Genomic DNA, 13,339 nt, shown 5'->3' with positions numbered 1-13,339 from the left:
AGAAACCCCAGGACTCGCGAGTGAGCTGGCCAGGATGGAGGAGCGGTCGAGTTGATATTTCTACCCGATTTTAGATTGTTCCGTCCAAGCGTTCCCCGGCCTCAAGCTACCCCAGGCTGGCAGGCTACTCCGCAAATCCTAGGATCCAAGAACCTGCACGTTCAACGTCTAGCCGGTATTGACTATTGGTGATCATCTCCTTGTTTCCGCACCCCAGTTCGAGGTAGGATTCTGGAAAGGCGTGCTGCAAGCGCGACCCTGTCGGCGCCAACGCTGCATCTTGAGTCGCTAGCCTCTGGGGTTCGCCAACCCCGCCACCATGCCGTCCATACAGATAGTGGAGTGCTTGGGAATGCGGAGTAGGATCAAGCAGTGTGGAGAGTGCCACCACTTGGCGAGGGTCCGTTTGTGGTAAAACATCGGCGTAGATGCTGCCGAAAGGCCACCCGCGTCCCTCGTGAACGCATGTGATGGGTCAAGCTCGCGCGAGTGTCATGCGAAGCTTCGTTGCTGGGCCCAAGGCGGCTGGTGGAAGATTTCGTCCGCCTGCAGCGAGTTGGCGGCGGCTGGCTTTCCCAGGCTGAGTCGTGTCAGGCGGCCAAGCTCCTTCACGGCGGTCGCACTTCCCTCCACGGTGTCTTCCGGCCCTCCAAGAGGTAAGCGATTGGTGACCTTCACGCCGGTATTGTCAGTTTACTGATCAGCGAATCTCGGTGCAATGCAATGCGAGCGCGGCAGAAACCCTAGAGTGGGATGTCAGCAGCAGGCGTCCGTGGTCTCGGTGTTGATGTTTGACACGAGAAAAGAGCCGCGCCTTCCAGGAACCCATCTGCTGGAGCGACTCCACGTGTGCCCAGCGCCCAGTCGGGGTAGAGATGGACGAGTCGGTGCAACAGGGCACGAAATATGGCAGTGACATGCAGCATCGATGCAATCTACGCGGTTGAGGACCCTGAGCGTTCCCCAGTTTTTGCTCCCCGCTCTGTTCCTGGGTTGAGCTCTACCGACGCGTGTGACCGACGGCCTGTATCTAATACCCACTTGCTAGACTACGCGTGTGATGACATCTGTTCTCTTGCTGTCTTCTTCTAATACTTGCGTTACATTCCTCAATTGCTTGTTGCTGTAATCCTCATTCAGTTGTGAGCACATCCCACTATACCTTCGCTGCGACCGCGACGTACCCAAAAAACGCGCCCACCATGTCCACACTCACAGTCCACGGCCTCACAAAAGGCCAAATAGACGAGAAGATCCTCCTCCTGACCCACAACCTGATCAACGTCAACGACACAACCGGCGAGTTCCTGCTAAAACTCGATGATGGTCGCATCATCGACACCAAAGGCTGGGACGGCTGGGAGTGGACACACGGCATCGGTCTCTACGGGCTATGGCACTACTACACGCTGACAGGCAGCAAGGCGACAATGGACATCATGCAAGGCTGGTTCACCAAGCAGCTCAGCAAAGGTACAACGAAGAACATCAACACCATGAGCCCCTTCCTCACACTAGCATACCTATACGAAGAGACAGGAAACAAGACCTTCGTGCCCTGGCTAGACACATGGGCAGAATGGGTCATGCACGGTCTGCCCCGCACCAAATTCGGCGGCTTCCAACACGAGACATACAACTCGTTCAACAAGGACGAACTCTGGGACGACACGCTTATGATGAGCGCGCTGCCCCTCGCTAAGATCGGTCTTGTGCTCAACCGACCGGAATACGTAGAGGAAGCAAAGCGCCAATTCATCCTCCACTGCCAGTACCTCTGCGACACATCCACAGGCCTGTTCTTCCACGGCTGGAAATGGGAAGACAAGGGCGGCTTGGAAGTCGGGCATAATTTTGCGCGAGCAAGATGGGCGCGTGGAAACTCATGGTTGACGATTGCGATTCCGGATTTCATTGAATTGCTTGACCTTAAGGAGACGGATCCGCTGCGCCAGTTCCTCATTGGTATTCTCGAGTCGCAATGTCAAGCGCTGTTGAAACTGCAGGGCGAGAATGGCATGTGGCGCACTCTTCTCGATATCCCCGTGTCAGAAGGTAGCTACGAGGAGGCTTCTGCTACGGCAGGCTTTGCGTATGGTATGCTTAAGGCGTGTCGGAAGAGGTATATTAGTGGGGATGTGTATCTGCAGAGCGCGGTGAAGGCTATCAAGGCTGTGATGGGCAAGATTAGTGCGGAGGGTGAACTGACGGAGACGAGTTTTGGAACGGGTATGGGCCATGATTTGCAGCATTATAAGGATATCAAGATTACGAGTATGCCGTATGGGCAGGCTATGGCTATCATGGCATTGGGAGAGTTTATGAGGACATTCATCTAGGGATGGTGTGTGGATAGAAGAGTTGAATGGTCAATGGAAGAACATGGCACTCTCACGTGAATTCACATGCTGACTGACACCGAGCAAAAATTGAGCAAAGTTTCAAGGGATTAATATTGAAGTCAGCGATTGAAACATGTCACTTACCATGCTCTAAGAGCTACATACATACGAGGTAAACAGCAATATACACGTACTCTCGGGACAGCACGATTACGTAAAATGGATTTGAACTGTCAGTTGAAGACGAACAAGGCGTCCTAGCCCATGCTGTACACATCCCAAACAAAAAAGCGGTGATTTTCCTTCCATACCCCTATACCCAAACGCCAAACCGTGCAATAACCACTCCCATCCCCATCCCTAGTCGCTCACTCACTCCTGATTCGCAACCTGAATCGGCATAACATTCCCCGAATCAACAATAATCTGCGTATCGAGCCTCTTCCCCGTATCCCCATATTCCAACCTCTTCCACGTCACAATGCGCGCCTGATTCGTATCGATCTCAAACACCCTTAACCTCCTGTGAAAGTGGTTGTAACCCCCGTAGCCACCAAAGCCACTACCACCCGCATAGCACATCCACAACTCTGGATCACCGGTCTCGGGTTCTTTGGAGAGGGCGCAGTAGTCGTTTACGTGGTCGTGGCCGCAGGAGACGGCTTTGATGTCGTATTCGACGAGGGCGTCTTTGAAGTGCGTGTTGAAAGCAGGTGCGGTGATGGGTTCGGTCCAGTTGCCCACGCGGTCGTTGTCTGGATTGCCGTATTCGGGGAGGGGGATGTGGATGAAGGCCATGTTGAGGTGTTTGTGCGTGTAGTGGCTGTGTGCTTCTTTCAGGCCGCCGGCGGTGGCTTTGAACCAGTCGATTTGGTTGGGCTTGAGCCAGTCGTAGCCCCGGTAGTGGGTTTCGTCTGGCGAGTAGGCGTGCGTGTCGAGGAACCAGAGGGTTAGGGCGGAGTGCTTGCTGCCGTGGGCTTGGATCTCGACGAAGTAGTTTCCTACGCCGTCGATTGTGTTGGGACCGGGTTCGCTGACGGAGTAGGGGAGCGAGTCGTAGAGGTCCATTTGTGCGTGGCGGGAGAGGGTGCCTTCGTCGTCGTGGTTGCCGAAGATGGCTGCGTACGGTATCTTGCGCTCTGCGAGGGGTTCGACTATCTTGAACATGGCCTGTGAGACGGTTAGCTTTGTGGTGGGTAAAAGCTAGAAGGCGCCCTACGCTCTGCACATCAGGTGCTGTATCGCCATTGACTTGGTCGCCAGACAGAACTACGAAGTCTGGCTTTTCGTCGTCTAGCACCCTCTCCACAAACTCTATGGTCCTGGGGTCGGCGTCACAGTGTCCGCCGTTGTGGCCTGGCGGCTCTGCGTCTCTGCAGTGGCCGAGACCAGTGCTGAGATGCAGGTCAGAGATCTGCATAATCTTGAATTTGCCATCCTTTCTGATCTTGGGTACGGGCTTCTCGAGCTTGGCTGCTGGGCCTCTTCGTATGCTCAGGCGAGGATCTGTGCTTGCTTTGCCCGTCTCAAGATGCAGGGCTCCGTTCTTGACCAGCTCCCAGCCAGGGCGTGGCTCTACTGCGTCGGCGCCGAATAGGATGTCTACGGCCGTCACTGCCTTCTTGTCGTCGCTCGCGTGACGCTTCAACGAGCGCTTGATCCAGAGGCCAGCTGGGCGCGACTCCCACTTCTCCGACGCCTGGGCCTTCTCTCCCACAGAGGGATCAAGCTTGCCTGTACGAACGTCGATAATGACCTTGTCCTCTGTCTTGAGCTCCTCTTCCCGCTTGCGCTTGATGTGGACGTATCCTTTGGTGACCCAGCCGGAGCCGAGGTACAGGTCCTTCTCTATGCGATGCCATTTCTTCTGGTCTAGCATGCACTTGGAGAGTGGATTGATGGTCGAACATGTCTGTACGGTGATATCGGTGATAACGAGGCCATCGTGGTGCAGTGGCATGTGACTGTGGACAGATTGGGGGAGGACGCGGTAGCGGTTATCGAGGAAGAATATGGTTAGGGAGACGACGATGGTAAGGGCTATGAGCTGAATGCCCGTCCGTACCTGGGACTGTTAGTACTGGCGGAAGAAGCGATATGCTGTACGTACTATACGGCGCGTCATGGTGGAGGCTCCCGAAGGTGTGAGTAGTGGCGCATAGAGCCAGCGTCGGGTTTAGGATATGTGTCTTTCGCAGCAACGCGATCTCATCTCCATGACATGGGCTCGTTTGCTGAGGGTGTGAAGTCAAGCGTGTTGGGCGAGGCGCATGCGTTGGAAGTGTGCAGGTGCTCCATGTTGTTCTTGGCCGAACCCTGGAGTCTCGGATCGTCAATGGCGATGCAGGGATTAGATTCACCGCTGTGACGTTATGCATTATGCAGTAAAGTAGAGTAAATATACTGATATACGACGTAGCAGAGGCAGAAGCTATGTGGAAAGGACTTAGTTCTCTATGTCAAATTTACTGCATTCACACGCCTGCAGAGCATACTCGGTGCCCTCCTGCGGTCGCGGCTCGCTTGGTGCGGAGAAGGCGTCACCTCCGCATCTGCACATCTTTCTTCTTACAAAGCCATGCGATCATCCTCTCTCCACCAGCTACGCCGTGCTGCACTCCGACCGCGTGCGCGACACTTTACAAGTAGCTCCTGCCTCCATCGCGCTTTCCAAGGCAAGACCTCCGCTTCCACCACCCCGACCCCGCTCACAGGCGCATAGAAGGCGATGTTGTGCTCCTGCGCGAGAGCAAGGAGACTCAGGATGGACGTCTCGTGAAACTGCAGGCGACCAAGACCCTCGGCACACATCGAGGCGTCGTCAAGCATGCAGATGTTATTGGAAAGGAGCCACGGCAAATTGTCCGTTCCCACAAGGGTGACACCTTCCGCATCTACGAGCCTACGTTGGCCGAATATGTCAGATTGACACCGCGCCTTGTCACTCCAGTGTGTATGCCATGCCACGACGAGACAGAATACTCATGCTGACATAATACAGATCTACCCTTCAGATACCAACCTCATAGTGTCCCTACTCGACATCCATGTAGATACTCCATCCGCTACCCCCAGCACCGAACCACCTCTTGAGATCCTCGAAGCCGGCACAGGCCATGGAGCGCTGACGCTGCATCTCTCTCGCGCTGTACATGCCGGCAACCCTCCAGTTCCAAGAACGCCGTCCTACGTCACTACCCAAGAAGAACCCGAAGACGCAGTATACCTCGGCGAGTCCATATCAGACCTACAGGAATCAGCACTATCGTCGTGGAAGCAGAACCGTCGCGCTGTGATACATACCCTGGATATATCCAATAAGCATTCAGTACATGCGAAGAAGATAGTCGAAGGCTTCCGACATGGCATGTACGCGGGCAACGTCGACTTCCACGTAGGAGACGTGTCTGAGTGGATCGCCAAACAGAGAGCTTCGAGAAAGACCGAGGAGCCATTCCTGACTCACGTGTTCCTGGATCTTCCTAATGCGACAAGTCACCTCGCTAATGTCGCTCCTGCGTTGCACGTCAATGGCATGCTCGCCGTCTTCAACCCAAGCATCACCCAGATCGCTGAATGTGTCGAAGCTATTCGGGAACATAAGATGCCCTACCTTCTTGATCAGGTCATTGAGCTAGGAGCAGGTACAATTCGCGAGTGGGATGTTCGTGCAGTCAGACCGAGAGCGCCTATGAAGAAGGCTCAGCCAGAGCAACCTTCCGAGCCTTCGAGCGATGAAAGCACAGACTCGGAATCAGGCCAAGAAGGACGGGATAACGAGCTAAAAGAAGATCTGAGCAAACAGGAGGAGAAATGGGTCATGGTGTGCCGACCAAAAGCTGGCCAAATGGTTGTCGGAAGTGGCTTCCTGGGTCTATGGAGGCGTATGGAGAAGCCAGAGAAGAAGGAACCGGCGGAGAGGCCTGGCAATGAACCATTGACTGAGTAGCTATAAGAGGCCCAGAATCAACCCCGTCTCACCGTCTCCTGAGGCGGTCTGATGTTCGGTTTCTGCACATCCACCTCCCACCGCGCCCGCCCACCTACACTCTGACATCAACACTGAACTTCCACCACGTTCCAGTGAAAGTGAAAGTGAAAACCAGCCCAATGCAAACGCGCAAACGCACTAATTCAAAAATCTCTGCATCGCAGCCTAAAGTTACATCTCTTCCTCGCGCTCCTCCATCCTCGCACCACCTCACACCAGCCGAACCTCTTCAGCTGCCCTCTGCCGTGATCAACTGCCTACTTCCTAACACACCTCATCAGTACATGCCCGGCCGTCGTCGCACCCGCAGCGGCCTCACCCAAAACAAACTCAAGCAGTACAGGAAGAAATCGCTACCCTACACCCGCAAACTCCGCTCCTCAACACCAATGGAGTACGACCCCGACACCCAGCGCATCCGCGCCCGCCTCGACAACTACGCTACTCCGCAGGAGATTGCCGAAGAAGCATACCGTGTCTGCCGCAAGAACGCGGAGTTGAGGAAGGAGGTTTGTTTAACACTACTGTCTGGAATATTTGAGACTATGTTTACTGACCACATGTCTTCGTTTGTAGTTGGAGAGCGTGAAGAAGAGTGTTGTGGTGCCTACACACCTCCCCGTTCCCGTCGTGACTACATCTACCACGCCATCGTCGTCCTCAAACACCACCATGGCCGACGCCGTCACCACCACCGGTACCGTCTCCGCCACCGCCGACGCCAAGGCCACTATCAAGGCCCTCAAGAACCGGGTTGCGGTCATGGAAGACGCCCTGAGCGAGATGAGACGGGAAGCACCCAAGATGCGGGAGTCCATGGCGTGGATGTGGGAGATCATTGGTGATAGCCGCGTTCACGTCCCGAGGGACTTGAGAGATATGTATCATGGCAGTATGACTGTCGATGCTGTGGATTGGATGGGGGGGAAGAAGGGGGGTGGCGGCCGGAAGGAGAAGGGATGGAAGGAGGGTGGTGGTGAGAAGAAGAGTGGTGGTGGTGGGGAGAAGAAGAGTGAGGGTGGCCTGAGGGCCGACAACGTCGTCGTGGGTCGCAAGCGCAAGGGCGCGAGTCCGCTTGCGGACTACAGCAAGAGGGCGAGGGTCGAGAGTGAGGATGAGGGGGAGCTGGACGGCTAAGTGGGGGGTTTGGGTGTGTGAGCGTAAGGCTCATATGTATGCCTGGAGACGACAAGGGCGTGGGACAGTGTGAGAAGTCACTGTCATAATTGTATGTAGTCCTCAAAGACCCACCTAATGAACTCTTCACAACACACAACATCAACGTAGCCAACAAGTGATATCATGACAATTCTTTATTTCTATAGGACATGCATCGCTAATTATTCAATAGCCATCCACCATAACACATGCACGAATGCGAAATAAACCACTCAATTCAAGGATGATACAAGGAATATTATCGCAATCAGCTAACATCTTCGTCTCATCCAATTCTCATTCACAGACCCCATTCTACGAAACGTGAACAAACTGTCCCATAGCGGGAACACCATCAACGACAACGTAGATGACGTAAGGACCGGCAGGGGCAACAGCCTTGTTAGGGGGCATGGTGACGGTCAAGCTCTGGGCGGTGGCGCCAGCCTTGAAGCCGGTGTTGTCGAGGAAGATCATGCGGTGACCCATGTGGACGGAGTGGGTAACGAATCCACCGTAGTAGAGCGAGATCTTGACGTTCTGAGCGTTGGCAGGAGCGTTGAACTTGATGTTGAACTGCTGCTGGACCTTGAGCTCCTTCTGCGAGATCTGGACGGCTGAGGGACGGGTGGGGTTGCCCTGGAGGTAAGGGGGAGTGTAGATCTCGTTGCGGAACTCGGTGACGAAGGGGTTCTTGGCGTCGGGCTTGAGGATGGGCTGCTCAACGGGGTTGGAGCCGGAGATCAGGAGAGTACCGTCAAGGAGGAGGAGAGCGACAGAGTGGTAGAGACGGGCGATGGTGGAAGCAGGGCCAGTGGTGAAGCGCTTGCCCTTGGGCTGGTTGGGGTCGTACAGGAGGACCTCGAGAGCAGGGTCCTGAGCAACACCGAAACCTTGAGCACCCTCTTGAGCACCGTTAACCCAGACGACGGTACCGTCGGGGAGGAGAGTTCCCTCAACCATACCACGGCCCTCGGGCATGGAGTCCATCTCCCACTCTGGGTCGGCATCGAGAGGCCTGATGCGGCCGCAGGATGGGTCAGCAGGGGCAGTGATGTCTTGGTAAGGGCCACCACCGCAGATGACGATGTCGGGGTTGTAGTCGTTGGCAGATGAGAGAGGGAGCATGACGGATCCACCGGTGTTGGGGTAGGTACGGTAGGAACCGGGGAGGTCGGGCAGCATGCGGACGACGCTTCCGGTTTCGACCTTGAAGATCTCGGCAGACTTGGAGACTTGGACGAACAGGTTACCGTCCTTCATCAGGTGCATGAAGGGGTACATGTAGTAGGGCTGGTTCTTGCTGAGGATCTCCATGTTCTTGCTCACTCCGCGAGGAGAACCGTCGGCGTTGAGCATCTCGTAGGTAGGGTTGTTGTTCTCAGGCTTTGAGGGGTCAAGGCCGTTCTTGGATCCAGATGCGACAAAGATGGAGTCGTCAGGCATGATCTGGACGGAAGCGTACCAGCGGGGAGTGTCGAGCTGAGGACCGGGCTCGTTCCAAGCCTGGCCATCGAGAGAAGCATCGGAGGAAGAGCGCTTGAGGAGACGGATACCCCTGAAACCATCACCGACAGTGGGGTCAATGAAGTCGAGAGGAGCGTTACCACCGAGAGAAGCGAAGCGGCCGTCAGCAAGGAAGATACCACCGGAGCAGAAGGCGTTGGTCTTGTAGGCCAAGGGGGTGAGCTTGTCAGTGACAGGGTCCCACTCGGAAGAGTAGGCGTACTGGCCGTTGCCGAGCTTCAGTTCAGTGTAGTTCTCGACCTTGTCAAGGAAAACAACCTTGCCGTTGGGCATGAGACCAGCGTGCATAGCAGGGACACCGGAGCGGCCCTTGAGCTGAATGCTACCGGGCTTAGCGGCGCGGGGAGCAGGGCTGGCAGCAGGAGCAGGGACGGAGGGAGCGCGAAGGCAGGGACCGTTCTGGCAACCCTCACCGCAGTGAGAGGTGGTGTTACCACAGTAGCCGTACATGGAGCAGCAGCTTCCCTGGGCCCAGTTACCGCAGACAGTGTTACCAAACTTGGCACCGCAGCTGCCATCAGTAGTGGCGACGCCGGTGGGCTTGGAAGCGGGAGCAGTCGAGGGCTTACCAAGAACTGGCTCGCCGGAGGTGGTGGTAGAGGGAGGACGGCTGCTGACAGGGGCTGGGTTGCCCTTGGCGGGTTGAGTAGCAGTGGCGCCCTTGCATCCGTTCTGGCATCCGTTGGCAGCGAGACAGTGACCGTCGGTGGAACCGCAGTATCCGTAAGACGAGCAGCAGCCGCCGTAAGCACCGTTGGCATCGCATGTAGCGCCACCAAAGTCCTTTCCGCACCTGCCGTCGTCCCTGGGCTTAGCAGCACCTGAAGTGGCAGCCTTGGTGGGAGCGGGCGTGGAGGCACCGTTGTCACAGCCAGACAGGCAGCCCTGAGTGCAGTGAGCGGCGGTGCTTCCACACCAGCCGTACTGCGAGCAGCATGTGCCCTTGTAGACAGTGCTGTTTGGGTCGCAGAGGAGGTTGCCGTTAGCAGGGCCGCACTTTCCGTCCTGAGAGTACTTGGCAGCCTGTCTCTTGGCGGGAACAACGCGAAGAGATGAGCGCGATGAGCGCGAGACGAGCTTGGAGTACTCGCTCTTTAGGTCAGGTACGCAGCAGTCGGTTTCGTCGCAGTGCTGGCCAGTCAGGCAGAGGGTGTTGGGGTCTAGGTGGTCGCATGTGGGGTTGACCCAGAGGAAGTTGATGTTTGCGCTGGCCAGGCCGGCGAGGACGCCGAGGCCGAAGAGAGAAGCCTTCATTATGAGGGTTCACCTAGGCAGGGTGTTAGAAACGAGTGTGGTAGAAAGAGTGTGTAAGCCGACAGATGTGGCCGGGTAATCATCCGCGATGTCGTTATGGAATGAGGATAGCAGGGGTATAAGTAGGTGATGAATAGCATTGATAGTCCAGGGGCGGCGGCACAACGCTTATGGAGTTGGTTTTTGGCGGGCGGGTAGGACGTCGTCGCATGGCGAGGTTGGTGTAGCGAAAAAGAAGGCCAACACCAGCATGCAGAACAACGTATTTTGGGAAGCGGCTGCGGAGCCCCGCGCGGTAGCGAGAACACAAGGAAAGTACGTACCTAGCGAAAACAAATTAAGTATTACTAGAGGTTTGCTGTATGGGGTCAAGGCAGCTGGAAACGAGTGACAGCGGCCGAGAGGTGGTAAAGAATGGAGTGCTGAAGGCAGGTACTTGAGATGCGCCTACAGCGATGGAGGTGAGGAGGATAGAAGCGGGCGCGCCCAGATTCAAGTACCTACGACGATGCCGCGTATACGAAGGACGTTCAGCCATGCTAGTCATCGCGTCGGCCATTTGCGACTGGAAAAGGAAAATTCAGGCACACATTGGACGCATCGACCAATAACGGTATTGCTCAGGACAGCCCTAAGGGGCACGAGCGGCAATCTCCACCCTAGCGCAGCCAATGCGAGCACTGTGCGGTAAGATCATCGCGGGGATTGGCCTCGTCGAGCTTCTATTTCTGGGCGCATGGATTGGTTCGCATTACACGACGAGAGGGGAGCACGGCAAGCGGCATGCGCTGGGCCTGATCCGATGATGTGGTGGGGATGGTGATGCTGAACGTCCACATGTGCCCTCGTAAAAGGTGGAACGCAACAGCGGCGCTATTGATAAGGCACGCAGAACTCAGGGCCTAAACCGCCAGCGCAGGATCGTCCTGCCAACGTTGTCGCGCTGTCACCAAGCAGACGGAAGAACTCAAGCCTTCGCTAGAGCCAGATAAGCTTCAGGCGCTGGCCAGCTGGCGTCGAAGAGATTGCGCCCACGGCTCGCCTGGCAGCCACCTGTCCCGATGCGGTAACAAGCGACCCCACAGATCCGCCCGATTCGGCTAGTCTGACAGAACAACCTGCGTCAGGGGTAAGGTGCGACCAACACACTGGCAACACCAAGACACGCACCTGCGTGTTGCGTCAAAGGTCAAAGAAAACCCTGCGCCCAGCAGCGCTCAAGCAGTCAACAAACATAAATCTGACGCTGCTGACGCCGTCCTCACAGACAACGCTTTCATAGTTTCCGGCGGGCCTTCTCAGACCCTGGCCGCTCCCGTATTCCCACACACACCGGCCATCCTTCTAGCCCACAAGGTGGGCCATCACTATCACCAGTGCCGCGTTCTCCGGACCCGACACGAAGCGACAAGCTTTGGTGACATCCGCGCGGTCGGTTACAAGCAACGACAGGCAACGATGATGCAAGACGATCAATTCTATCTCTGGCCCGTCCGCGTATCGATTAATGAGCAGTTCGTAAGGAAATTACCTCGTGGCAGATCACGAGAGACGCTCACGCCACCGTGCCAATGCCATCGCATCCACCATGCTTCAGGCGTCGCGCCTTTTGCTGACTGCCAATGCCGGAACAACACCGATGGACTGAGATTTGACCGACCGCCTTAACTTTCACCAAGGCGTGCAGCCACCAACCTCGTCCAGCACCGCCACGACCTCCATGCTCGTCGCCTACCCCTCTTTTCACAAATTCCCGATTGTGTGCCGACACCCGACTTCTTCTGACATATTTGCGCTCAGCGATTTCTTTTGTTCGTGATCTGTGACAGCTCATCAAAACATACTGCAGGGCTAAGTCAGAAGCTGTACCCATTTAGAATAGCGTCTCAAACAGCTCCATGCTTCCTTGTCTTCACGCCTCGGGCTTTCATGGCACCGCGCCATTATTCCCGCAAGCCCTGTGGTGTTTGTCGGTAGTCCAGGTACCTTTCTATCCGCGGCAGCATCGGTTGAAGTAGCCAGCAGCCCGTCGTTGATGGGCCCCAAACTATTGGAAGGCTTGCTGCTAGTTTTGAGCTTGCATGAGCTTGCCAACACCACCGCAACTTCTGTCTCGTCGAAATTTCGGACCTCGTGAGTTCCGACTCGTATCGATTGTGGACTATGACGTCTTCTCATTTGAAAAGGAGTAGCAATGTGCAGTACGTTGGGCCAAGTGACCGGATGCCGGCGTGGTAATTCAACCCAAAACCCAACGGTCAGCATCACGTGGTCCTCGCATTCTCCTACTGCTAATATCATAGTCATGACTAGGGGGTGCAGAACCGAAGACGATTTTGGTAACTGTTAACTGTTAGTCACATTCGGTCCGCCCGAGACCTCCAACCTTCACTTTACCCGCTCGTGCGAAGCTACACAATCTCAGTCGACTTGCTCGCAACTTCCAACCCTCGCCTGTCGCCTGATGAGTTGACAACAGCTTTGGATCACTTCATTTCTCCCGCTGTCAACCTATCAAACCATATGGAGATTGAAGTGTGATCAAACTTTAACTTCGACATGTCGCACGCGGCCAAGAACGACATTTCAACCTCGAAACTCTACAGCGCGGATTTATCCGTCTTCGCATGTCAGGAGATGAAGAAAACAGAAACATGCAGCTGGCCCTTTCATCACCACTTGTAATTTGTCGTCGAAAGCACACCCTGCAGTGGGCTCAGTCAAGATTCCTAGAAGCCAAGGTCAAGGCGGTATATCCGAAACAACTGACATCTTCGCCCTGCTAACTGGCAGCTGACATGTGCACCGACAACCTCAAAGCGATTGTAGGTGCGTCCGCCACAGTGCGACGAGTTGTTAGACGTGACCAACGCCTATCGTGCCTCCACACCGCCACTTGTGATGCGCGAGCGTGGACTACGATCTCGAAGTTGCGACATCGCAGCCTGTCCAGCTATCTACCTTCTTGCGCAAAACCATCATTTACCTCAGCGCCAACTTACAGCTAACCATCCAGATACAGCGCACATTCTTAACCACACACACAGCGCACGCACGCACGCACAAA

At 55.5% G+C, this 13,339-nt stretch overlaps 5 protein-coding genes across 5 annotated transcripts; 3 read left to right on the top strand and 2 right to left on the bottom strand.

Annotated features, from left to right (window-relative positions):
- Positions 1-1,202: 1,202 nt before the first annotated feature.
- Positions 1,203-2,339, top strand: J4E90_006792 (uncharacterized protein; the record flags this gene model as incomplete). Its single annotated transcript, XM_051436336.1, has 1 exon — positions 1,203-2,339. The coding sequence occupies one exon, from the start codon at positions 1,203-1,205 to the stop codon at positions 2,337-2,339; it is 1,137 nt and encodes a 378-aa protein (XP_051290130.1).
- Positions 2,340-2,714: 375 nt separating this feature from the next.
- On the bottom strand, positions 2,715-4,467 carry J4E90_006791 (uncharacterized protein; the record flags this gene model as incomplete). The annotated part of the gene is made up of 3 exons (XM_051436335.1): positions 2,715-3,512; positions 3,562-4,407; positions 4,453-4,467. 3 exons carry the CDS (start codon positions 4,465-4,467, stop codon positions 2,715-2,717), a joined length of 1,659 nt encoding a protein of 552 aa, XP_051290129.1.
- Positions 4,468-4,920: 453 nt separating this feature from the next.
- Positions 4,921-6,291, top strand: J4E90_006790 (uncharacterized protein; the record flags this gene model as incomplete). Its single annotated transcript, XM_051436334.1, has 3 exons — positions 4,921-4,987; positions 5,065-5,291; positions 5,344-6,291. 3 exons carry the CDS (start codon positions 4,921-4,923, stop codon positions 6,289-6,291), a joined length of 1,242 nt encoding a protein of 413 aa, XP_051290128.1.
- A 326-nt stretch (positions 6,292-6,617) lies between these two features.
- Positions 6,618-7,470, top strand: J4E90_006789 (uncharacterized protein; the record flags this gene model as incomplete). Its single annotated transcript, XM_051436333.1, has 2 exons — positions 6,618-6,842; positions 6,910-7,470. 2 exons carry the CDS (start codon positions 6,618-6,620, stop codon positions 7,468-7,470), a joined length of 786 nt encoding a protein of 261 aa, XP_051290127.1.
- Positions 7,471-7,806: 336 nt separating this feature from the next.
- J4E90_006788 (uncharacterized protein) lies at positions 7,807-10,272 on the bottom strand (the record flags this gene model as incomplete). The annotated part of the gene is made up of 1 exon (XM_051436332.1): positions 7,807-10,272. One exon carries the CDS (start codon positions 10,270-10,272, stop codon positions 7,807-7,809), a length of 2,466 nt encoding a protein of 821 aa, XP_051290126.1.
- Between the last annotated feature and the right edge of the window lie 3,067 nt (positions 10,273-13,339).

Source organism: Alternaria incomplexa (genome assembly GCF_024043165.1).
Source record: "Alternaria incomplexa strain BMP 0042 chromosome Unknown scaffold_9, whole genome shotgun sequence".
Classification (NCBI taxonomy): Eukaryota; Fungi; Ascomycota; class Dothideomycetes; order Pleosporales; family Pleosporaceae; genus Alternaria; species Alternaria incomplexa.
This window is presented reverse-complemented; position numbering and strand designations above follow the sequence as displayed.